The sequence below is a fragment of the Carex rostrata genome, chromosome 29 (genome assembly GCF_964058835.1).
Source record: "Carex rostrata chromosome 29, lpCarRost1.2, whole genome shotgun sequence".
NCBI lineage: Eukaryota > Viridiplantae > Streptophyta > Magnoliopsida > Poales > Cyperaceae > Carex > Carex rostrata.
Window position 1 is genome coordinate 1144270 of NC_135946.1, and position 24465 is coordinate 1168734.

Below are 24465 nucleotides of genomic sequence, written 5' to 3' on the forward strand. Positions count from 1 at the left end.
GGAAAATAAAGCTACTAAAACATGTTCAAACCTCAAATTAGATCTCTGTCCATGTACAAAGTATCCTAGACTGACCTTTGATATGGTACCAAGTCCAAACTCAGCAGCCAAGTCCTTAATTACACAAATTTGATCTTTGTTGGTAAATCAACAAGTCTGGACTGATACAGGGGACCAAACTACAAAAGTGATGAGATCAGCATGTAGAGCATTCAAAAATATATAGAATTGACACAAATTTCAATTTATTTGGATTTTTCTACAATTAGTTATAAATTTCCAAATTTTAGTTTTTGAAAAAACTTTAAACGGCCATAACTTTGGCTAGGAAAGTCGAATTTGCGCGTATGACCACTTTTCGGAAAGGGGGGACGAGACGGATTTGAATATCACTTCGAGGATCTTCTCTGAGAATCTGAAGCATCAGAATTTCAAAAAAATATAATTTAGTGCCTCAAAAATTCAGTTTAAATTTTCGTTCAATGGTAGACATACAACGATTAGTATTTTGTTTAGTCAAAAACTTGAGAGATTATTCAAGAATTATCCATATAATTATTTTTAAATGCATTTACTATTTATTGTGTGTGTTTGCTTATTCAAGCAAATAGGAGATGTTGACAATAATGAAATAATCCAATTATTCTCTCTCGCTCTCCAATTATTCTCTAAAAAAAAAAAAAGTTGACATCATTGAGGCAATCTAACTATATTTCCTTGTGTATATTTGAATAAAATAAATTATTAATAATCAAGACCAAGTCCTTAATTAGTGTTATTTTTAGACTTGTGATATCGAACTGACAAATCCAATCAAAGTTCTAAATAGTTACGACATCTCACTCATAAATATATCAAATGTCTTATTTTTTTGCATACACTCTAAACAAGTAAACTAAAACTTCACAAAACTACTTCAATGAAAATATTCAGATCTCTAAAAAAAATAAAAAAAATAGGACCGCCCGGCCCACAGACGGTCAAGTCCCTAGTGGACCTCCCGAATCCCAGGCAGTCAGCTAGGATTCTGGGTCGCCCGTGGGCCTGGCGGTTTGGGTAGATTTAAAAAAATAGAAACTGGGGGCACTTTTGTAAAATATTTTTTTTTTTGGTATTAAAAAAATAGCCGGAGATATGAGCGCAAATTAAAAGCCCCTTTAATTTGCAAAACATGATAGCATTTCTCTCTCTATATATATAACTAGTATCGTGCCTGTGCGTTGCAACGGGGACATATTATTCAGGAGCAAGTTTTGTACAGTTTTCCATTTTCAAGGGACACACTTAACAGTGAACAATTTTTATCAAGTGCGTGAAGATGTTTTTATTTGAATTTAGAATTTTTATGCACATAATTCAAAGAACTGTCCAAAACTACAAAAGATTGTATACATATTCACAAGAGGCCTTCAGTATCAAGTTCTTTATAAATCTATTGAAAATATTATTTTTCAATAGCTAACAGTTCAGACAAATAAAATATTAATGTTATTTCAAGTGCAAGAAGAGAAACGCTTCCATTTAAATGCTGCAACAAATAACAGAAAAAAATTCAATCGAGCCCTTATAACTACTCATTTTGTATATCAAAGTATCTTTTGCAAAAATGATATTTATGAAATTATTACATTGTTACTGTTTCGATATCTAGAAGCTTTGTCAAGCATGGGTCAAATAAGAGAAAGAGAAGAACTAAAATCAATCAACAATTAATATACATATACATTAGAAAAAAAGCAAGCACTCAAAACACAAGATCAAATCACACGTATTTTGTCCATCAGTCAGCCCTATCTATCAAGTTTGGAGGTAGGTGACACATTTGTCTTGTTATCCTAAAATTTAATGTATAGAAATGGGAGTTAGTACTAACAGTAGTGCCATGTCACATCTTTTCTTTTTTAAACCTTAAAATTCATTATATCAAAGAGGTATGATCACACACTTTGAATGCAAAAGAAATTATATTATTTTTCAGCTGAATAATCTCGCACGGACAAAACCATTATTGTCTATGCCTACCAGAATAGCTAATTTTTACTCAAATCAGACAAAACTTTATACCTTAAATGGAGTAACAAAAGAAATATAATTGCCTTTGTTGTTGACTGGCCTTGCACATAAGACACCGAGGAGAGACAATCATTCACAGAAACCACTACTGTTACTGTACTCTGTGCCTACCAAAACAACATAGTTATTGAGGGTAATCAGCTCAATACGAAGAAATGGAACGACGATGAAGCATTTATTACAAAGAAACCAGTGGAAGTTTTTTGGTTTATAGGTTTTCTATTGTTGTAAATTAAAGTATTGATTATGTTTTATTCAGGGGAAACAAATACAATTATACGATAAAATTGTGTGAAACTAATAATAGAAATATTAATATATATATATATCCTCTATATTATGCATCTAAATTGAATTGGCTGACAGAAACTCTAACGGTTGGGATTGATTGATATAAATTCGGATTGAATCTAAACCCTCCAATCAAATAATCCGTCTTTCTTTGATTAAATACATCATTTATATGTGTAGAAGTCTACATTTAGTTCAAATTGGACCCACCACATGTATAGCCACACGTATTACCATACACATTTTCGCTCTGCACCATTGGATTTGAATAAAAAATTGTGCAGATTAAATCGCGGGTGTGCAAATTTTTTCGCTGGGATGCTCGTCCATTCGCTGGAGGCGCCTCTCCCAGCGATCCCTTCTTCGATTCCAAACATGACGGAGATTCAGTTGAACAATTGGTATACTTCTTAGGAATCAATAACCACCCCAGGTGTGCTCTGATACCATATCACAATGTTAGAAATGAATAAATAATACAACTCCCGTGAAACTCCCTTCCCACCCTAGTTTTATTTCATTGGTAACAACCTCTTTTACATAAGAAAATATTTTCTGATCATCTTTAGAAGAAGAAGAGACCTAGCTATATATGTTGCTGCGTTGCTTGAAAATATAGCAAGTAATAAAATAAAAATAACTTTCCTATTCTCTCTTACACAAGAAATAGAAACAGATACAAATAAAATAAATTTCCCTAAAACACAAGATTTCTTGACCTAATTATTTGTTGCCAAATTCAGCACACGCCAACACCACATAGATGTAATGAGGGGGAGTGAGCCATCCGTAAATAAAGGAAATGACATATTACTAATTAAATTGGGAATATATGTAAGTTGTTAGAATTTAAGAGGGTAAATACTTTATTATAAAAATTAGAGGGGGGAATACGAAATTTTACAGTTTTTGAGGGTATACATGAAATTCCTCCTAAAATAATATAGGGAAACCTAAAAAATAGCCTCAAAATAGGTGAGCATTCATGGTTGCAATTTTTGTTTTGTAGAAAGAGATGCAACCGAATTTTAAGAGACAAAATAGCCTCAAATTTTAGTATGATTCACAAATTTGTTTATCAAGGTCAATATAATATACTTTATTGTCTGTTTTTATTATCAATAAGTTCATCATATACTTTCATTTCTTACTGGCATACCTTTTTTTTTTGTTTCAAAACACTTCAGAGAAGATTTATATAAATACATGTACAATGACAGAACTAAGGTTCAAGAAAAGACACATAAAATCGGTTGGAATGAGTACAATAATTCAAGCCTGACAAGTGTTGTTAATTGACAAATTTTGAATTTTTGAAAACCTGAAGAACACATTAAAATGTTTGTAAATTAACATTGATGCCACGTCGTAATTTCTACAACATGATACATTGATATATACAATGTGAATGGTATAATATTTATTTCATGATTGCCACAAGTCTAACCAGTTTAAAAAGGACGTACTTCAATACCCGAAATGATGAGGCCGGTCTTTTTGTTGTTTGTATTGGCTTCCTCCAAGCATACCCCCACCTCACTAGCATCACCATCACAATAAAACTGCCCCAGCTCGATCTCCATCCATCCATCTGACCTCTTTACGGGATAAACATTGCATTTATTGCCTGGCCTCACCACTCCTGGACTTATGCACACATTCTTCTCCCACCGGTAGCCGTCCGAATAAATCAATGCCCTCTGGTATTCGTGAAGACCTTTTGAGTTTGGTTTTGTTTTGAAGATGAGATGTGCAGCATAGTTTGTCTCAGGCGAAAGTTGGTCCAACTTTATTTTCGCCTCCACACGCAACACCCACACTTGCAATGCCTCCAGTGCCTCCACAAACCTTACAAGTATTAGTAAAGAAAAATCAAATTGTAATTTGGTGCACAAGTTGTATGTTTCCGTATATATTTCCATTGCTATTCGTGAAAGAATTTGCAAGGGTATATATATATATATATATATATATATATATATATATATATATTTACAAGGGCATATTGACTATAGCATGAGTTGATCCATAATATGCATATTACCATAATCTCAGATAATTTATTGTTTTATAAAATCTGTTATATTTACTAATATAATATTGCTAAGACACTAAGGGTTAGACCATTTAACTTGGACGGTTTGATTAATGAATCAATGACCTGAGCCTCTGTCCAATTGGTTGTCTGACGTCGTTGTAATGATGAATATTTCGTTGACCGCCTAATATCTATGTTATCTATATGTTACTGAATGGAGAGGTGTGGAATAACAAAAAACAATAAGCAAGCCTCAGAATCAAAGAGGTAGTAGTTACCTTGACTCCCTTAGAGAAACGCACTTCCAGTATTTGTTTTTTTCACCAGGATTGAGACCATCTACATGCTTTATTTGTAAATCTTTTGCAATAAGCATCTGGACTACTAAATTCTGGCCAGTGTTCATCTGGCCTTTGGAACTCTGATGACTGTTCAACCGGACTCCATTCATCTGGCCTCTTGAACTCTGATCATTGTTTATCTGATCTCCGTTCATCTGGCTTCCTGAACTCTGGTCAGCGTTCATCTGGTCTCCATTCATCTGGCCTCCGTTAATCTGGTCTTGGTTGATCTGGCATCCTGAACTCTGGTTATTGTTCAATTGGCCGTTGTTCATTTCACCCCCATTCATCTGGACTCCGTTCTCACCTCCATTCTGGTTAATAATAACATATACCTTGCTGGACATGTCTCTGGATGTAGTTAACTTGTAAGTGCTAACAGAAACAAGAGGAGATATGAATGGATCGCAACTTGGGGAGGAAATTGGGAGGTGAAGAGATAGAAAGATCCAGAAATTAGGTCAACCAGACTCGGTCCAAGACTAAATATTTTTTTGAAGCACCTTGCTCCGCCCTTGAACATTGTTTTTTCTATTTCTTTGGTTTTCCTTCTGAACTAAGAGTGCGTTAGAGGATTAAAAATGTTCACATGCTCAATTTTTAGTATTAAAGGTTACTAGCTAGCTTGTGTTTTCAACTTTGTACAGCAATTTTGATCTTGAAGTTTGAGGTCAGGCCCAGGTTTTAGGAATCTTTTTTCCTTTCTTTTTTCATTGACTACTACAGAAACATTTATTATACGCGGCTAAAAAATAAAATTATACACGGTTGTAGAACCGGACACGTTTCACCAAAAACAGTGACACCAATCATGTTTTAATTAAGAAAACCATGTATAACGCATTATTTTTAAAATATATATATGGTCAACCTACATATAAATTTGGAAATACTAAAACAAAAGATTTATCAATATACCAAAAAAAAAAAAATTGAAAAAAAAAATGAATTTAATACAACACAAAAACAATACATTTATCAATATAAACAACATTTATAATTACATTACACAAATTTTTACATGAACAATATTCTAACTAAAAAAATGAAAATACAACAAAAAATTATAAATTTGAGACTTTATTCATTTTCATTAACAATGGAAAATAAAGTGTTGGTAAAAACATTTTTAATTACTTGGTATTGCCGGAGTCAAGGCATCATCAACTCTGGTTACTGTCAAACTCGTCATTGTCCATTTGGCCTCCATTCATCTGGACTCCGTTCATCCGGCCTCCATTCATCTTGCCTCCTGAACTCTGGTTGATGTTCAACCGGCCATTGTTCATTTGGCCCCCATTCATCTGGACTCCGTTCATTTCGCCTCCAGAATTTTGGCATCCATTCAATAGGCCTCTGTTCATCTTGCCTCCTGAATTCTGGCTAATGTTAACCTTGCCATTGCTCATTTGGCCTCCATTCATCTGGACTCCGTTCATCTGGACACCTGAACTCTGGCCTCCATTCATCTGGTTACCAATAAAATATATTTTTCTGGACATGGCACTGGATCTAATAAATTAGTAACTGCTAACAGAAACAAGAGGAGATATGAATGGATTAGAAATTGGGTGATAGGCTGTGTATATATTTATAAACTTAATTGGGAGGAAATTGGTAGGTAAAGAGATAGCAAGACCCAGGAATCAAGACAACCAGACTCGGTCCAAGACTGAATATTTTATTGAAGCAACTTGCTCCGCGTTTGAACATTCTTTTTTTTTTTTTAATTTCTTTATTTTATGTTCTGAACGAAGAGTAGGTATAAAGGATTAAAATTGTTCACTTGCTTAATTTTTATTATAGCTAGAAGTATTAAATGTTACTAGCTAGCTAGCTTTTGTTTTCAACTTTGTACAGTGATACTTGGTGCTAATTTTGGCCTTCAAGTTTGAGGGCATGTGCAGTACACGTTACGAACGACGAGGATCCCATTATTGATGGTTTCCTTTTCCTTTCTTATTTTCTTTAATTTGCTATCACTGCCACAGAAATATAGATTATACACGGTTAAAAAACGGGATTGTGCCAGACTGTAGAACCATGTACGTCTCTTAAAAAAACAGTGCAATTTTTTTTCACAAAAACATTTATACTTGATTTTTTAATTTAAAACCGTGTATAAAATCATCAATCATACACGGTTATAATTAAAAAACCATATATAATTCTTATTATTTTATAAATAAGGTTACCCTACAACACTTCTTTCATACATAACATGTACTTTAATATTAATTGCCTCATTAGCACAATTTATCTAACCAACCAAACAACTAAACAACCAACTAAACCTAGACATAATTATTAGTTATATCTTTAATACACTATACTTGTGCATCGACACCCCAATTTATACTATATAATAGATTCATGCACTTGTCAATTGATGGTAAATTAGACAATTAGGGTTATAAATATTATTAGCTATAATTTTTACCTATCACTAATCAAGGCAATCTTATCTGCCATTCCTATGTAGAGGCATAGGTATCCAACACCGTGTCTAATTGCTACACTTCGATTAGGTATGAAATTAAGGTTGATGCACGAATCGTCAGGTACCTCTTCTTTTTCTTCTTGTATGTTTATGTTTGAGGATTTGGCGAGAAGCGTGACGAAAGAACCGACAGCTATATTAGGATCTTTACGCTCCTCCATGGCTTCTTTCTTTAGGTTTTTCAAAATGAAAAACCCTAGATTTGTTGACCATTGTTTGTGCCTCATCGCAATACACTCGCTTCTTCTCATATTTCCAAAATAGAAAATAAAAAAGGGTGTACACTTGTAAGTTACCTGATACAAGTACTTAATTGGGGGTTTTTCTCTGCAAGTAATATGCTGTTGTGTTTTGGTCATACAACCAGTCAGGGTGATTTATGAAAGCTCGATTGTTGGTTTTAGTGTAGTTATACATTTCGGGGGGTTATAATTCTGGTATGCCTTGCTGGTTATGTCTTTGTTGCTACAGAACAAATATGTTACAAGTACAATGATGGTACTGGGGTTAAGTTGGTGCTACAAATTAATTATGTTGGTGTTCGATCTATATTATCTTGCTTTGTTGCATGGTTCTATATATTTGTTGGTCTATAATGCATGTTATTTTTATCCGATTTAGATTATGTTATGTTCTTTTCCGTGCTTTGCTGGATTTAAAAAATGGCTAGCAAATATATGAAGGCTAGCCCCTAATACATGCATATACATCCAACAGACGTTGTTAAGAACATATGGCAAAACAAGGAACTGTCAAATGCCAAATCAAACAAAGCCAATGGTGTAAGAAACTTTTGCCATCTGCTGATAAATCAAACTGACAGCTGATAAATCCACAACTTCGCACCTTCCATGAATCCAACTGATTCATGTTCGAACAGATGTTCAGCTCGTAGATATCCTAACTAAGTCACATCGAAAAGAACACATTAATAATAGTATATGTAACAAGTTGCCCAAGTTAGATGTATATGCTTCAACTTGAGGAGCACATACATTTATTTACTAAAGTTGCTCATTTTAGATATTCGTTTTTTAGGTTTCTCTTTTTTTCTCTATATATTTATACATAATGGTTAATTGCAATATATATATAGAGAAATTCCAATTTCCACTTTCATTATGTAAAAGAATATATAAATGAATATTAAAAATTGATAATAGAATGAAATTTGTTTGTAATTCTTTTCTATTCAACTAAAAAAAGTTGTTGTGCTCACCGTTTATTTTTAATAGAGTAATCTGTCTTATTTGACTAATTAAACCAAGGGTAAACACTCCCTCTCTATCTCACTGATGCATTTACTCCAGCAACAGAATTAGAATTTTTAATTTGCATCAAGTTCAAAAATACTTTCTGTTTTCTCATTTTTATCTTTGAGCGTAAGTCTGGGTTAATTTTTTTTAATTTTGAACGCATCCCGAAATTTTTGAGACAGATGCTGATTTTTTATTTTATTTTTTGGATGCTATAGATAAAATCTGCCAGATGGTTGTAAGAGATTTTATGACATAAATGTGGTTGCTTATATATATATATGGAACAATTATAGAAATGCTAAATAGCAGTATAGTGTGCATTTATTTGTTTAACATGCTTTTACACCTTTGTTTTTTCTCGTTAAATATTAGATTAGTAATATACGTGATTATCACTGTATGTGAAAGCTCCACGATACGACAATAGAAGGAATAGAAAGGAATAGAAGGCTATTCTCCGCGCTATGGCGAGAAAGGAATAGAGGCCTATTCTCTGATAAAAGAAAGAGAGTACAAATGTGGATCAATGATACAACAATTGAAAAAAAATTTGGACCCAGGATGGGTAAGTGTCGAGGCATGAGAATAAGGATTCAGCCGTTTAATACTAGAGGAGAGTACTGCACCTTGCTGGCTGCAATTTTCAATAGCTGAGTTTGAAATAAGACATGATAGGTCTTTGGATTTTCTTAATTTACTTGTTTTTGTGAGGCCATTTAGTCAACATGATTTTATAAATATACTTTGTTAGTATCAATATATGTGTTTGAGGCGCATTTCGCCGCCAACCATCAACAAAAAAAAAAAAGCTCCGCGATATATTGGTTGGGAAACATATTAAAATTTAAATTTTCTTAAAAAAACATTTAGAGCTTCTAAATTAATTAAAAATAAATTACACTACCTTATTTTATATATATTATTAGTGCAATCTTAATTAATGTAAAGCACCTCCAGTCTTAACTAATAACACACTAATTTTGGTTAATTAAAATTTTAAATTTAATCAACCGAGTGTTCTGAACAACATCGTTTATATATATAATTGCCTTTATAAATTATTAAAATATGAGTTATTACTATTTTTCTTCAATCATTAGCTTAAATTAAAAATATTATATAAGTAACAGAGAAGAAAAAACAAAGTTAGAACGCAGAGCAAGTTGCTTCAAAAAAATATTCAATCCAGGACCGAGTCCGGTTGGCCTGATTCCTGGGTCTTGGTATCTCTTTACCCCCTATTTCCACCCAACTTCCCAACCATTCATATGTCGTATTGTTTCTACCAAATTAACTGCTGGATATTACAGATTTATTGTCAGTCGCTTTCATGCTAGTACCCTAAAATCAACAATCTCATATTATCTTGGTTGTGGTTCCATCTTGCACGATAGAGATGATGGAATACGCTTAAGGACAGTGTCTCGTAGATGATCCGGGTATTATCCTTTCAACATGATTTATATTATTTACTATTTGAATTATTCTGAAAATTTACCACATATCTTCACTTATTTTCTGAATTTTCTCAAGAAATTATCTTCACCAATAATGTCTTGGCCCACCGATCATTTTCTGGTACAAATCTATATTCACATGGATGTTACACATTATCAATTAAACACATAAACAAAAAAATAAACAAAAATAAGTGAAAGAAAGATTGTTCTGCCGCAAGTTACTCGAACTGATATGGTAAGGTACTTTTGATATGTTTGCTCAAATAACTACCAATTCAATTATTATATTTTATATTTGCTTTTGCTACTTTTGATTGTTTTATGTTCAACTGGTCATTGGTCATTTGACCTCCATTCATTTGGACACCGGTCAGATGGACTCGTGAACTCTCGCCTACCGATATCTGGCGACAGTTGAACTTGCCATTGTTCATTTCGCCTCCATTCATCTGGACTCCGTTCATATGGACTCCTGAATTCTGGCCACCTATCTGGCCTACTGAACTGTGGCCAGTGTCCCCTTGGTCTCCGTTTATCTGGCCTTCTGAACTTTGGCTATTGTTCAACTTCCCCCCATTCATCTGGTCTCTGTTCTTTTGGTCTCCGTTCGAGTTAAAACACTGGTTCCCCAAGATTAAAAATGGAAAAAGAAAATATGAAAATAAAATAAATAAATTGGTATTTATTTAGTAAAGGTACTTATTGGTACTGGTGGTCTCCTACTCATTACCTTATCAGTTTGGGTAACTCAGGGCACCATGATCTGGTTTTTTTCTTCTTGTTTTTTTTTGTATATATGCATTCAATAGGTAACAACTATTTTGAAATAAAAATTTTACCGGAAAATGATCGATGATCCAGGAGATTATTCGTGAAGATATATTTTCAGCAAATACAGAAAAGAAGAGACCACCAAGACCATCATTGAATAGTTTCGGCAAGGCACTGAATAATTTGTAAGCGCAAACAACAAGAAGAGAAGATATGTATATATAGGAGCTTGGGAGAGTAGGTAGTGAGGGAAATAGATCGATGAGGGCAGCAAATACAGAAAAGAAGTAATCAGCTGCAGCAAGGGCAAGGGCTAGGCTGACAATAAAACGGAATAGGTTGGACATGGCACTGGATCTAGTTAATTTGATATGAATGGATGAGAACTTGGGTGATATCCAGGGCATACATGTAGGAACTTGGAGAGGAAATTGCGAGGTAAAGAGGTAGCAAGAACCAGGAATCCGGTCAACTGGACACGGTCCACAACTTAAATATTTTTTGCAAGCAACTTGCTCCGCCTTTGAAAGAAGAGTGCCTGTAGACGAATAAAAATGTTACAAGCTAGTAGTATTAAATGTTAGTAGGTAGCTTTTGTTTTCAACTTTGTACAGCGACACTTGTGCAAATTTAAACCATCCGTGTGAACTTTAGTAAAATATTATCTTATTTATTCTCATTGTTTACTCTGTTTACTGTTCAAAAATCAATATATAGACTGTACAAATCTCAAGATGTGATAAAAGCAGAGGTACAAACCTATCAAATATACTCGTCCGTATTCATGTCCATATTCCAATTTTTGTAGATTCACATATTAGAATACAAATAGTTTACTACGAATACGGATAAAGATATGATTTATACGAATACATATACGAATAAGATTTCGGTTCAGATTCGGATAAATACATGGATCATTATCCATACCCATTATCAAAACAAATCTTAGATATTGAAACATGTATTTTCTTTTTCGAAAATTTCATTTTTTTTGCAAAGATAATATTAATATACTATTATCAGACAAATCATAATCCTCGGCAGCAACCAAATTGTTATGGTACAAGAAAATTGATTTCTTCAAAAATATATTAGAGTACTTATGGTGTACATCCATGTGATGTTTCGGGCAAATTAAAAATGTTTAAATTAGAAAATTAAAATCATTTTGATATTTGAGTCAATTTGAACTTCAATTAGTAGTTTATCACAAATAAGGCAATTTGAAATTCAATTAGTAGTTTATCACAACGTCATTATTACACCATTAAAATTTTAAAGTTGTTTGATGGAGTGGTAAACATCATTGAAATTGATTATAATATGATACTTGTGATATTTAAGAAATGAAAATACATATACATATTTAGTTTTCTAATTTGAATTATGTTTGATATTTTAAAAAATATCAAATAGATATACTTTTGAAAATATTTCATACTACGAAAGTAATAGCAGAGTAGGTTTTAGTTTATTAATGAATAATAATTTGTTTGTAATGAAGGTTTCTCAATTATTTGATACAACTGTATATAGTAACTACTAGTTTTCATGATAGATTATAGTTAACACCATATGAATGTAAACCACATAAAATCAATTTTGTAGAAAAACACAATTTACTTATTTCCATAAAAAAGGAGCCTAACCGCTGGACAACTGTTTCTTCAATCCTATCATAGAAAATTTCCTTTGGAAAGAATTAATTAAGTATAGAACAAAAAATAAAGAAAACATTAATTAGGGGTAAAGGTGATATAACTGTAAAAAAACTGGATTGATCGCTGAATATTTGAAAACTAGCCCTGAAAATAGCGGTTCCCATTAATTAACTAGTTGTTGATAATTGTTTAGGTTATAATTAATTAATCAGTAACTAGGTCTTGTGGATATGTTGAGGGATATAATTAAGATGGCGACGTTTTATTTTATTCTGTGGAATTAATTGAATCTTATAAGTAAAAGTTTCCAAACCGACTTTCTCCATCAGGAAATGGTCAGTGATGATTATTGCTCTACTTGACTTCTATTATTTTATATAAAATCATTCATTGCTTAATTGGGGGTGCTTGCACTATCTTTGAACATACAATATCTCGAACATACAAAGAACTCGCAAAGATAATTCGGCAATATCAGTATACGATCAAGAAACAATTTTTTTCAATATATGAAGAAATGCTTCCGAATATTATATTAATAAAATGTTATTTGAGAATTTCTATATATGGTCTTGGAAAATGATATTTCTTTTCCTGTACTATATATGAAAAAAAAAATTTGAACTCACAACACCAAAATCGCATAATTTATAAATTTAGCATGACGTACGAGTATGCCCGGTCCTGTACGGATTCCATTTATTTTATTTTCCAGCCAATTGTTTAAATTGAAGAAGCAAAGGTGGACTTATCTATTTTATTATACAAATGCGTTTGAAGGCACTCAATATATTACCATGTTTCAATAAACATTCAGGCTTAATATTGAGGCCATTTTTTTTTAATTATGTTGTATTATTCATTATCCATGAAAGATCCAATATTATAAAGAGGGATCGGAATACACCCTTTTTTTGGTGACACCGGTTACACTCTATATTTACAAAGTCCAAACAGTCGATCCAAACCATTCAACTTGTTGGATATGTTAAAATATGCTTGCAGATCAAATTTTATATTTTTTTCTAAATTTTTTTACTATTTATTAAGATGGGTACAAAAATTCAATGGTCTGAATATAGCGATTTTGTTAAATACTTAATAAATAGTAAACAAAATTCCAAAAAATGTAAAATTTGATCTGCAAGCACATTTTAACATATCCAACAAGTTGAACGGTTTGGATCGACTGTTTGGACTTTGAAAACTTAAAAAATAGAGAGTGTAATTCGGTGTCACCAAAAAAGGATGTAATCGGATCCCTCCTTTATTATAAATTATCATTACAGTATAAGTTAATATAGTGAGTCTAAAGTACTATGCATATCATATATTGGTCAGTACTTTGAACTAATATTTTTGTTTTCAATGTCCAAACGTTGATCTGAACTATTTAACAAGATATTCATGAATCATTATTGTTGTTTATTACATTTCTTTTTACTTATATTACAATTTTTTATATTATGGAAAATCATTATGTTTAAGTGATCTAGAACATTTTTTGTACATAATAAATATTTTATACATTTTATACATAATAAATATATAATTTCGCCATAGATATAGTTTTATCAAATATGTATGTAGAAAATTTAAATCTCTGTAATATTTGAAAATTGACTTTTTTTTATCACAACAATTATAATAATATAAAGGTTATCGGTGAAGTTTTAAAATTTCTATGAAAAATTATCATATAAATTTCTAATAATAAAAAAATTATTAATGTTATTTAAATGCCAACGTTTTTGGTTATATAATTTTATATTGAGGAGGGTTCAAATGCACCCAAATTTTTGTGCACCCAAATGCACCCTATCTTTCAAATCATTTTTCTCTATTTTCAAAGTCCGAATAGTCAATCCGAACCGTTAGATGCGATCTATATATTAAGATGTGCTTGGACACCAAATTTTACATTTTTTGGAATTTTTTTACTATTTATTAAGCCACTTTGAAAATTACTGATTTTACATTTTCTGGACCATTGGATCAGTGATTTTCAAAGTGGCTTAATAAATAGTAAAAAAATTCCAAAAAATGTAAAATTTGGTCTCCAAGCACATATTAATATATAGATCGCATCTAACGGTTCAGATTAACTATTTGGACTTTGAAAACGGAGAAAAAGGATAGGATGCATTTGGATGCACAAAAATTTGGGTGCATTTGAACCCTCCTCTTTTATATTACACTTTTGAGTGTGTGTAATAGAGGTACATATTTTTAATATTTAAATTTGAATTAAATTCGGTAGGTGGACAGCTTTAATCGCACTTCCTTCTATGAACATTCTCTTATTTTAAAAGAACAAAAATAAAAGAAAAACAAGTTTATCCTGGGTCGTCTTAATTTGTTCTCTCTTTCCTTCTCACGTCTTGGACTGAGTCCACTTCAAGCTAAAAAAGTCTCCCAATCTCTTATATATACGCGATTCTTAACCCCATCATTGATTATCAAGAGCCATGGTGGAGATTTGTACCATTATACTCGCATTTGTTAACGCCATCATTGATTTTTATAAACGCCATATATTTCCAGCATTTTGCAAGTGCTGCTCCGTATTTTGGAAGGTAAGAACTTTCTCTAAAAATGGAAGTTACTCCTTATCAAATGAACACATACACAAAAAAAAAAACTAAAATAGAACAAAGAAAGATATATTAATTGCGTCAAGTAACCCAATCTAATAAGGTAATTAAATTACTACCACCAGTCTTTACTCGATAACTACCAGTTTAATTTATTTTATATATATATATATATTGCAATTGTTGATCGGTTTGCGGTGAACAGAGTTTTAAATCGGACAGAGGCCAGACAAATGCTGAACAGAGTACAGTAAGTCAGACGGATGCTGTCACTAGTCCGGGAGGTCAGATAGATGCTGTCACTAGTACGGGTGGTCAGACGGATGCTGTTCACAGAACGATAAGCGAGATGATCGGAATCAGTATGACTGAAGGCAAAATGGACAATAAAGGCGAGGTGAACATTAGCCAGAGTTCAGGAGACAAGAGTTCAAGAGGCCGGATGACCGGAGTCCAGTTCGATGGAGGTGAAATGAATAATCATGACCAGTTGAACATTACCCAGAGTCGGTGATGCCTTGAATCTAGTATTGTTACGTAATTCAATCAATCAATATTGTGTTGTCCTGCATATGTTGCATTATAAACTTAATTTTCAATAATGTTTATACGTTGGACACATTTAAGGCTAATTAAAGATCAATTTTGAAAGGGAAAACGTTGGTCAATCTGAGTGTATGACCTATTGAATTAAGGTTGTTCAGTCTAGTTTTAATGGTGGAGGTTTGAAGTTAGTAGTTTCCTATAGAGAGATATATTTCTTTTAGTGAAGGAACGTCAAAATTTACTGTATCGTTTCCAATTTTGCTCTCTGTTTTAATCTTTTAAAAATTTCTACAACTTTCTTTTAATGTTTTAGGTTATAAAAGAAGTGATATTATGTAGTTATGTAAGAGAATATGTATGTGAATATTAAGAATTGAGACCAGAAAGAAACTTGATTGTTATTCTCTTTTCTTCACGTAAAGAGAATTGTTATATTCACCATCTTTTTAGGGTAATTATAAATTTCCCCAGCTTACTTTCCCCATCCTATTCCTCGTCAAATAAAATAAATTTTCTAACCATAATTGCCAGCTTAAAATAATTTGTGGCCCCTACAAACCAATCTCTTTCCTTATTTTCTAACCATAATTGCCAGCTTTAAATAATTTGTGGTCCCTACAAACCAATCTCTTTCCTTACTACAGTTCTCGTGTCTTCAATCACTTTCAATTTTATTTTGGAAACAATAAATCTAGGATCCAACTCTCTCATGCTTTAATCAACCTACCTCCACCTCCATTAGTGAACCTCCACCATTTCCATGGGTCTGGTGACATCCCAGATCGTTGTGCGTTTCGCCTTCTTCCCTTCTTCGGCTCCATACACGTTGTCTACTGGCCTGACCACTGAAACCTCACCATCCCGGAAATCTCCAACGGAGCCCATTGTTCGTAATTATGAGATAAATATGAGATACAGCCATGGAAAAAAGTATCATTCTTCATATTAATGTGCTTGGAGACCAAATTTTATATTTTTGGAATTTTTTTACTATTTTTTTAGATTTATTGAAAATATGAAAATCTGGGTGAACAGTAAAAAATAGTAAAATATTTCCGAAAAATGTAAAATTTGGTCTCCAAACACATATTAATATGGAGAACAAGATGAATGGTTTGGATCTGTTATTTGGACTTGGCGGTTGGCAAATATAAAGCAAGCTGGAGAGGAAATTGGAAGGTAATGAGATAGCAAGCGTCAAGAATCAGGTCAAACGAACTCCGTCCAAGACTGATTTTTTTTTCTGAAGCAACTTGCTATTTTATTTTCTTTGTATTTTCTTCTGAGATAAGAGTACGTATAGAGGATTAAAAGTATTCACCAGTCAATTTAATTTAACGGCTCTTTTAGGCCCTGTATTAATTGTACTAGTAATCGTGCTCGTGCACAGCAACGGGAGCAAATTATGTAGTAGAAAACATTAAGTTCCTTAATAAGAAGGAGAGATAGTTTAAATCAAATTTGTAGAGAAAAATAGTTAAATACTATATTTATTTACAAGATAACACATGTGAACTCTAGTGTAGTGGTAAGAATTTTGGCACCAACATAACTCAACTGGGTTCGAATCCTGCTTTCAGCAGAAAAACAAAGGGTGCACGGTGCACAGGCTCGGTCCGCAGGTGCCATGCGTGGTTCAGAGGCGCAGTCAACGGATGCGGCGCGTGGTCTACGGGCATTGGGATCATATGCGGCGCGACCAATGCATACTTAAGTATTGAAGCTCATAATTTGGAAAATTCATCTATGTGTGATCTGAAAATTCAACGGCTGAGCATCATTCCGAAAAAAAAACAGTAAATTAAGACCCTTGCAGAATCTAGATATTAAGCTCCTTAATAAGAAGGAGAGATATAAATCTGGATGTAACCACTGGAATGATTATTAAACCGTGTGCTATTGGCAAATATGGACTTTGGGCCATGTTCAACTAAAGCAATAATTACTAACCATTTCCTGATGGAGAAAGTTAGCTTGGATGCTTTTACTTGTAAGATTCAATGAACTCCACAAAATAAAATTAATAAAACGTCGCCATCTTAATTAATTTTTTTCTTAAATGAAATTGCTCGGTCCTCACACGTCTATGACTTTTTTTCCTTCCATCTTTCTCTTGGTTATTATATTATTTTACATAAATAATAAATAACAAAATAAAATATGACAGATGGTGACAAAACTCATTTGGTAATTAACTAAAGCCTAAATTAAGGGGATGAATGCGATCTTTTATAAAAAAAGAATTATTTTTGGTTGAAACTTCATAATTATATTGAATTAATTAATTTGAATTTTATTGAATAATTGTTAATAATCTTTCCAATGGTTACATCAAGATTTATATACAATACAAGGCCTAAAAAAGGCGTCAAAATTGACTGGTGAATACTTTTAATCATAGTAGGAATTATCGGTATCGGGATCGGGATCGGTCCCAGCCGATACCGATACGGGATCGGGATATCGGATCGGTATCGGCTCAAGATCGGGGTTTTTTCTTTCTTTTTCTTTATGATTTGCTACATGAGGATCGGCTCAGGATTGGATTGGGGTAGGCCGATACCGATACGTATCGGCCGATCCATATCGGTATCGGCCGATATTTCCTACTATGCTTTTAATCCTCTATACGTTTTCTTATCTCAGAAGAAAATACAAAGAAAATAAAAGAGGATGTTGCTTCAGAAAACTTCAGTCTTGGACGGAATTCGGTTGACCTGATTCCTGACATCTCATTACCTCCCAATTTCCTCTCTCCATCTTGCTATATATTTGCCAATTGCCCAAGTTCCGATCCATTCATATCTCCTCTAGTTTCTGTTAAAACATACAAATTAATTAGATCCAGTGCCATGTCCAACCATTTATATGTTATTATTCACCAGAATGGAGGCGAGAATGGAGTCCAGATGAATGGAGGCGAAATGAGCAATGAGCAGTTGAATATTAACCAGAGTTCAGGATGCCAGATGCAGCAAGTCCAGATTAAAACCGGCCAGAGAAATGGAGGCCAGCCCAATGAGGAACAGTGGACGCCAGAAGAACAGAATGGAGACCTACAAACGAACGCTGGCGAGATGATTTTCGCAAGAGATTTAGAAATAGAGCACTCAGATAAGTACGAGAACTGGGACTGGGTTAGTGATCCAAGGTAAGTACTGCCCTTTTGATGTTCAGGCTTCCTAATTGTTTTACATGTTTATTTTAATTGCCTCATATTTGTTAGAACATTTATTTTATTAAATAAACAAATATGGAGAAGAAATTTTTAAATAATATGATAAAGTTTGGTTAGGTTAATATAATAAATATTTAAATAATGTAACTAATAAATATAAAATGATATATGTTATTTTTTTAGTCATATGTATAAATATAATTTTTATTATTGTGATTATATTGATTTATATAATACTTTATATGATTTTTTTATTTAGTAAATTATCCAAAATTGATTTATCATAATAGTATCAGCTTATAGCCTTTTATAATTGTTTATTTAATTATAATTTCTATTTGTCAAAAAATGAGACATACAATTATAACTTTATATATATTGATATAATAAAATTTACGTGTTTAATCTTTTTATTTAATTGTTATTTTATAGTTAAAATTATATAAATAATCAATTCTATTATTTGATAATTATTCATTATTCATTCATTATCTGTTAATTGTAACATGTAGAGTAGGAATTGGATAACTTTAATACTTACCCTTAAGGATAATTTTATACAGATACATGTACGAAAATATGATCACGCAATCATTATGTAGTCATTAACACTGATATAAGGATTGTTAACCTTGATATACATGAAGTATTTTTCAATTTTGATACATTTATTTGATCCATCAGTGTACCAAATTAGACATTGATTAATTTTGTTTACTAATAATAATAATAAGGTTCATCACGGAGGTAGCGGTGCTATCGAAAGTCTGGTTCTTCCACATAAAGACTAGTGTGAACTTCCTCAGACTTTCGGCTAACACACAATATGGTGCATATCTCATCTTCAAAAGAGCGGAAGACTCAAAAGGCCTCCATGCTATCATGAACACATCGGTTTCTGCGGGCAGAGAGCATGATAAGAGGTCTGTATGCTTAAAACCAACAAGGAACACACCATCCAACATTGGAAGGCCCCGAGAGTTCTCAGACAGATGGTTGGAGCTGGAGCTGGGACGGTTTTACTGCGATAATGTTACTGCTGATAAAGAGGTGGTGATAATCATCCAGGAAACCAAACGCCTCGACATCAAAAAGGCCGGACTCACCGTTGCAGGTATTGAAATACGGCCTATTTAAACCACCTAACATTTGGCAATCATCAAATAAATTTGATCCCATTCATTTTGTATCATGCTTTGAAAGTTCCTGTTTTGTTTTCTATGTTCCCTTTATTTTTAATATGTTTGTATGTGTTCTTCAGGTTTTCAAATATTCAGAATTTAGAACACGTGTGTGCTAGCTAGGCTTGCTTAATTGTCTTTCTTTACCATAACCTCTTTTATGTGTTTATCAGAACATGAATATCTTTAATTGTACGTGTGTGTGATAATTAATCTTCTCTGAAGTGTTTTGAAAACAAATAGTACGTATATCAGTAAAAAATGAATGTATATGCTGAATTTTGTCGATTCAACAGAGAAGTTAACTTATTTATCTATTTTCTCAAATAAATAAGATAGTACTCAAGCTCCTTATAATTTATGTATTATAAAAATAAAATAAAAACAGATAGGAAGGTATGATAAACAAGCTCAGTAAGCGTTGGCCTTGAGAAAGAATGTAAAATTACAAACTTCTCCAAATTTTATGAAATCAGTTGTGAATTTCCATGTAAAGACTTCATCTTCAATTTGACATTAAAAATGTATATTATTTCAGTTTCCGTAAAAACTCCTTTTCATGAATGTATATATAAAGTGAAGTTGAAATTTTTTGCTAGTATGCATGACTCATCAGAAGGGAGTCTTCACGGCTACTGAAATGCAGAGCCTTCAGGTATAATATACAATTTGTCCTAACCGACATTAGAGTGGTATGAATAGGAGATAGAGTGGTAAGTAAAATTATATCACAGTTCTGTACTTGTAAACTCTTGTACTTTTTAAATAAAGAAATTAAGTTTATAGAGTCTTCTCTTGAATCCACAATCCAAATTTTGTTTCCAACATATATAACAGTGGTGACTCGGCCGAGTGAAGCGAGTCTGGACCTATTCCAGACTGATTCTTCACTTTTAGACCAATTCTCTCACAGCTTGGATCACTGTGAACCCGGATCAATTATACAATTAAGTATCTAAAGTAAGCATTTGATGTGGGATGAATTGTTTTAATAATTGTGTTGCCATTAGTGTTGTGAGTGTTAGAAGATATTTTAGTTATTTTATAAATTACTTCTTTCTATCAATTAATGAAACTTTTTTTTTTTTGCCGAATTATTTCTAAATTTCTATTTCTCATTTTTTTGTATTTTTCTATGTTTTTTAATTAAAATTAACTCTATTATGTTTATCAATGTTTGCATTATATTATATTATTTGAATGGAGTCATTTGCCTCATTATATATTATTGTTGACAAATTAAGTTTTTATCAATTATTTAATTTTTTTTAGTACAAAACAAAATTCTAGACCAAAAAAAATCCGAGTTTCTGATTTGATTCAAGAGATAACTACTGATTCGTTCAATTCTGATTTTATGTATGGTCAAGTGACTGATTTTGATTTTTCTTTTTATACACAACTGGATAGGATTGACATGGCATCCGATAATTTGTAAGTGCTAACAAGGAAAATATGCATAGATCGGAACTTAATTTGTAAATTGTAAGTGCTAATTGAATACAAAGAAGAGAAGGAAATATGCTTAGATCTGAACATGGAGAGGGACAAAGGCCAGAGAACTTGGAGGGGAACAGAATGTGATAGATCTACACCAAGGAGAGAACTCGGTCAAGACTGAATATATTTTTTAAGCAACTTTACTATACAACGACAAATTATGCACGCTTGTATAGATCAGGATATTGGATAGAGATTCAATTTATACATGCATGTGCAGTTGTAGAACGTGCAGCCAGTTGCATGGGGGAATGATAAACTGATACTATATTAATTGGCTGCATTGTAATCCATTTTATAATGCAATACAATTTGGTAGCAGCTACCAAACTTTCAAAGAAAGACAAATTATGCGCATGAGGCATGAGGCATGAGGCGACTTTTGGGTTTTTTTTTTATTTCGTATTCTTAGCATTAGCTACGAACGAGTCATGTGAAGAATCTAACAAAATAACTGATTATATAATATTTTTAATTAAAGAAAATTAGTGTATAAACTAATATTTTACTGTGAGACTAAGGTAATTTGCAAATTCACTGAATGATCAGTGCTATGAATCAATATGTATGTTTACAAAGTCCAAATAATTAATTAATCAGAACTGTTGGATATTTATTTCCACATAAAAATATACTTGAAGATCAAATTTAACTTTTAAATAAAAAATAGTATTTTTAAAATGTTTAATCATCTCATATAAACATTGATTAACCATCCGAAAGTAGTGAATTTGTACCTATTTAACAAAATAGAAACATTATAAAAATTGAAACATTTAGTCTCCAGGTACATTTTGATATAAAGATCATGTTGAGCAGTTTGAATCGACTGTTTAGAAGGAAGTGGACTTTGTACATAAGCTTTGTACATTCCCTTTTGTTTAGACTTTAGATATAATATCAGTTATTGGTTGATTGTGAATCCGGATCAATTCTATAATTAGTTGCTAAAATTAGCACTTAATGTTTGGGATGGATCGTTTTAATAATTGTACTCTCGTTGTGTCTTCTTAATCATTGTGCCGAATTATTTACAAATTACTATTTCTTAATTTTTTTGTGTTTTCTATTTTTTTTTAATTTAAAAGTAACTCTATTTTGTTTTCGAATGATTGTGTTATATTTATATTAGTAGATTATTTGAGGGTTGACAAATTAACTTATAATTAGTTTTTTCCTATTGTTTTAGTACAAAACAACTTATGGAAAAAAAAGCAGAGTTTCTAATCAGATTTAACCATTTAACCCGATTCTAGTTCTATAACAGTAAACTTACCAATTTCGTTTCCGACTCCGATTCCGAGTACATAATTTTGCAGTGTGATAGAGGTGGCTATTATAAAGACCCATGCAATGCTTCCATAGAATTTTCTTATTAATTCTCATTTTTTCAACTATTTTACCATTACCTTATATAACTGAAATCTTATTTCATAATATAATTTTCAACAAACCTATTGTTTGTAATTCTTTTCTTTATTAGTACAGAAAACAAAGTACTTGGGAAAAACAAACAAACAAATAGACAGACAAATAACTGAAACAAGTTTAAAATGTAAGGCCTAATGAAAAAATTCTTATTAGGAGAGTTGTCGTTATCACATCACAATTATTGTGAAGCTTCTTCAGAAGAAGAAAAATAGACTTGATTCTGAGATTTTTTTTCTAAAAGTTTGAATAGAAATAAAATTTGCCAAAGACCGAGTCAGTCTTCCCATGCATTTCTTTTTCAGAGTCAGTGTCAGTGCATTTCAGAGTCATTGTAACGCAGCTTTCAATATTTCTCTTTCAAAGACCTTGACCTTTTACAAATCAATTAATTTCCAGAAACCAAAATTGATTTAATTAGCAGATCAGTCCACAAGTGGGTTCAAGATAATGCATTCTTAAAAGATAATTATAAAAAAAAAAAAAACTTAGTAAAGCATGGTTCTGAAACACAGAATCGGCATCGGAATCAGGATTTTGACTGTGGAATGGGAATCAGATAAATCGGCCGAAATCGAAAGAATTGGATCGGTAACTCATATTTTTTTGGCAGAAACTTGTTTTGTAGCCAAAAAGTAGGAAAAAAAATGGATAAAAAAATAATTTGTAAAAAAACTATGTTAAAACAAAATATTACATAATGTAATCCAAGGATAGTTATAAAACACACTTTTTAAACATAATGTCTACTAATTACATAATATCTACTAATTACATAATGTAATACAAGCATTACAAATAAAACACATTTTTTAAACATAGTTACGTGTATTTAAACATATTAACTTTGTTATCACTTATGTAATTTTTTTTTGTTTGTGTAGTCAGTTCATGGTTATAAATAGATACAATGAATTATCTATCGGTGAAAAGCTCCATCAGTTTCTTTCCTTTCAGTCACATTTTTTTTTGCAATGCAATTATCAACCACCAGAATTTGGAATGTATAGTAATTCGCTGGTGGTTTTTGGTTCCACTCATTATCTATTCGATATTATTCTTATTTTATTGAGTAAGCATTTAAAAATAATTGAAAAAATTGTTGACTCAGCCAGACTCGTCCAGACTCGGCCAAACTCGGCCAGACTCGAGTTGACTCGGCCTGAAGATTGAATGACTCGGCTGAGTCAAACATTGTTCAATCGATTTTTGCTGAAAAAATCGCATGAACGCAAAACTCAGGTGAAACTCGGACCAGACACGGCTAATACCGAGTTGACTTGGAATCGGCCGAGTTTCCAAACAATGTAGCAAAGCTTCTAATTAATTAAATATTTCAATTTTGAACCACAACTAATTTAATTTGTAATAACTAATACCGCCTTCACATCCATTAATAAAGTTGGGAGAATTTCACGTATACCCTTCAAAAACTGAAAAATTACGTATTTCCTCCTCCAAATTCTATAATAACATATTTACCCTTCTAAATCACAACAACTCACATATTTACTCAAGAGGAGGGTTACAATGCCTCATGCTTTTCATACCTCATATCTTATATCTTTATTTTCAAAGTTTAAATTATCGATCCAAACCGTTCAACATGCATGATATCCAAACTAAAATATGGTTGGGGAT

General features: G+C 32.1%; 2 protein-coding genes and 1 long non-coding RNA gene across 3 annotated transcripts in view; 1 reads left to right on the forward strand and 2 right to left on the reverse strand.

Moving 5' to 3' along the window:
* LOC144546354 (uncharacterized) overlaps positions 1 to 24013 on the reverse strand; it is a 72988-nt gene extending 48975 nt beyond the window's left edge. The window contains exon 1 of the long non-coding RNA XR_013508748.1: positions 23972 to 24013. This is a non-coding gene — a long non-coding RNA (uncharacterized LOC144546354). The remainder of the gene's footprint in view (positions 1 to 23971) is intronic.
* On the reverse strand, positions 1791 to 11187 carry LOC144546079 (uncharacterized). The gene is made up of 5 exons (XM_078294616.1): positions 10802 to 11187; positions 4681 to 4868; positions 3831 to 4212; positions 2097 to 2180; positions 1791 to 1835 (listed from the first exon to the last, which is right to left on the reverse strand). Exons 1-5 carry the CDS (start codon positions 11138 to 11140, stop codon positions 1791 to 1793), a joined length of 1038 nt encoding a protein of 345 aa, XP_078150742.1. The 5' UTR covers positions 11141 to 11187.
* LOC144546353 (F-box protein PP2-B10-like) lies at positions 18202 to 21640 on the forward strand. The gene is made up of 3 exons (XM_078294899.1): positions 18202 to 18688; positions 19450 to 19829; positions 21307 to 21640. Exons 1-3 carry the CDS (start codon positions 18390 to 18392, stop codon positions 21339 to 21341), a joined length of 714 nt encoding a protein of 237 aa, XP_078151025.1. The 5' UTR covers positions 18202 to 18389; the 3' UTR covers positions 21342 to 21640.
* Positions 24014 to 24465: the final 452 nt, after the last annotated feature.

Coding starts and splice junctions, on each gene's coding strand:
- LOC144546079 (XM_078294616.1), bottom strand. CDS start 11,140: ATGCCCTGGATATCACCCAAGTTCTCATCCATTCATATCAAATTAACT. Junction 2,181..3,830: donor TCATCATTTCGGGTATTGAA/GTACGTCCTTTT, acceptor TTGTTTTGGTAG/GCACAGAGTACAGTAACAGT. Junction 1,836..2,096: donor AAGGCCAGTCAACAACAAAG/GCAATTATATTT, acceptor ATTAAATTTTAG/GATAACAAGACAAATGTGTC.
- LOC144546353 (XM_078294899.1), top strand. CDS start 18,390: ATGTCCAACCATTTATATGTTATTATTCACCAGAATGGAGGCGAGAAT. Junction 18,689..19,449: donor GACTGGGTTAGTGATCCAAG/GTAAGTACTGCC, acceptor AATAATAATAAG/GTTCATCACGGAGGTAGCGG. Junction 19,830..21,306: donor GGCCGGACTCACCGTTGCAG/GTATTGAAATAC, acceptor ACAACTGGATAG/GATTGACATGGCATCCGATA.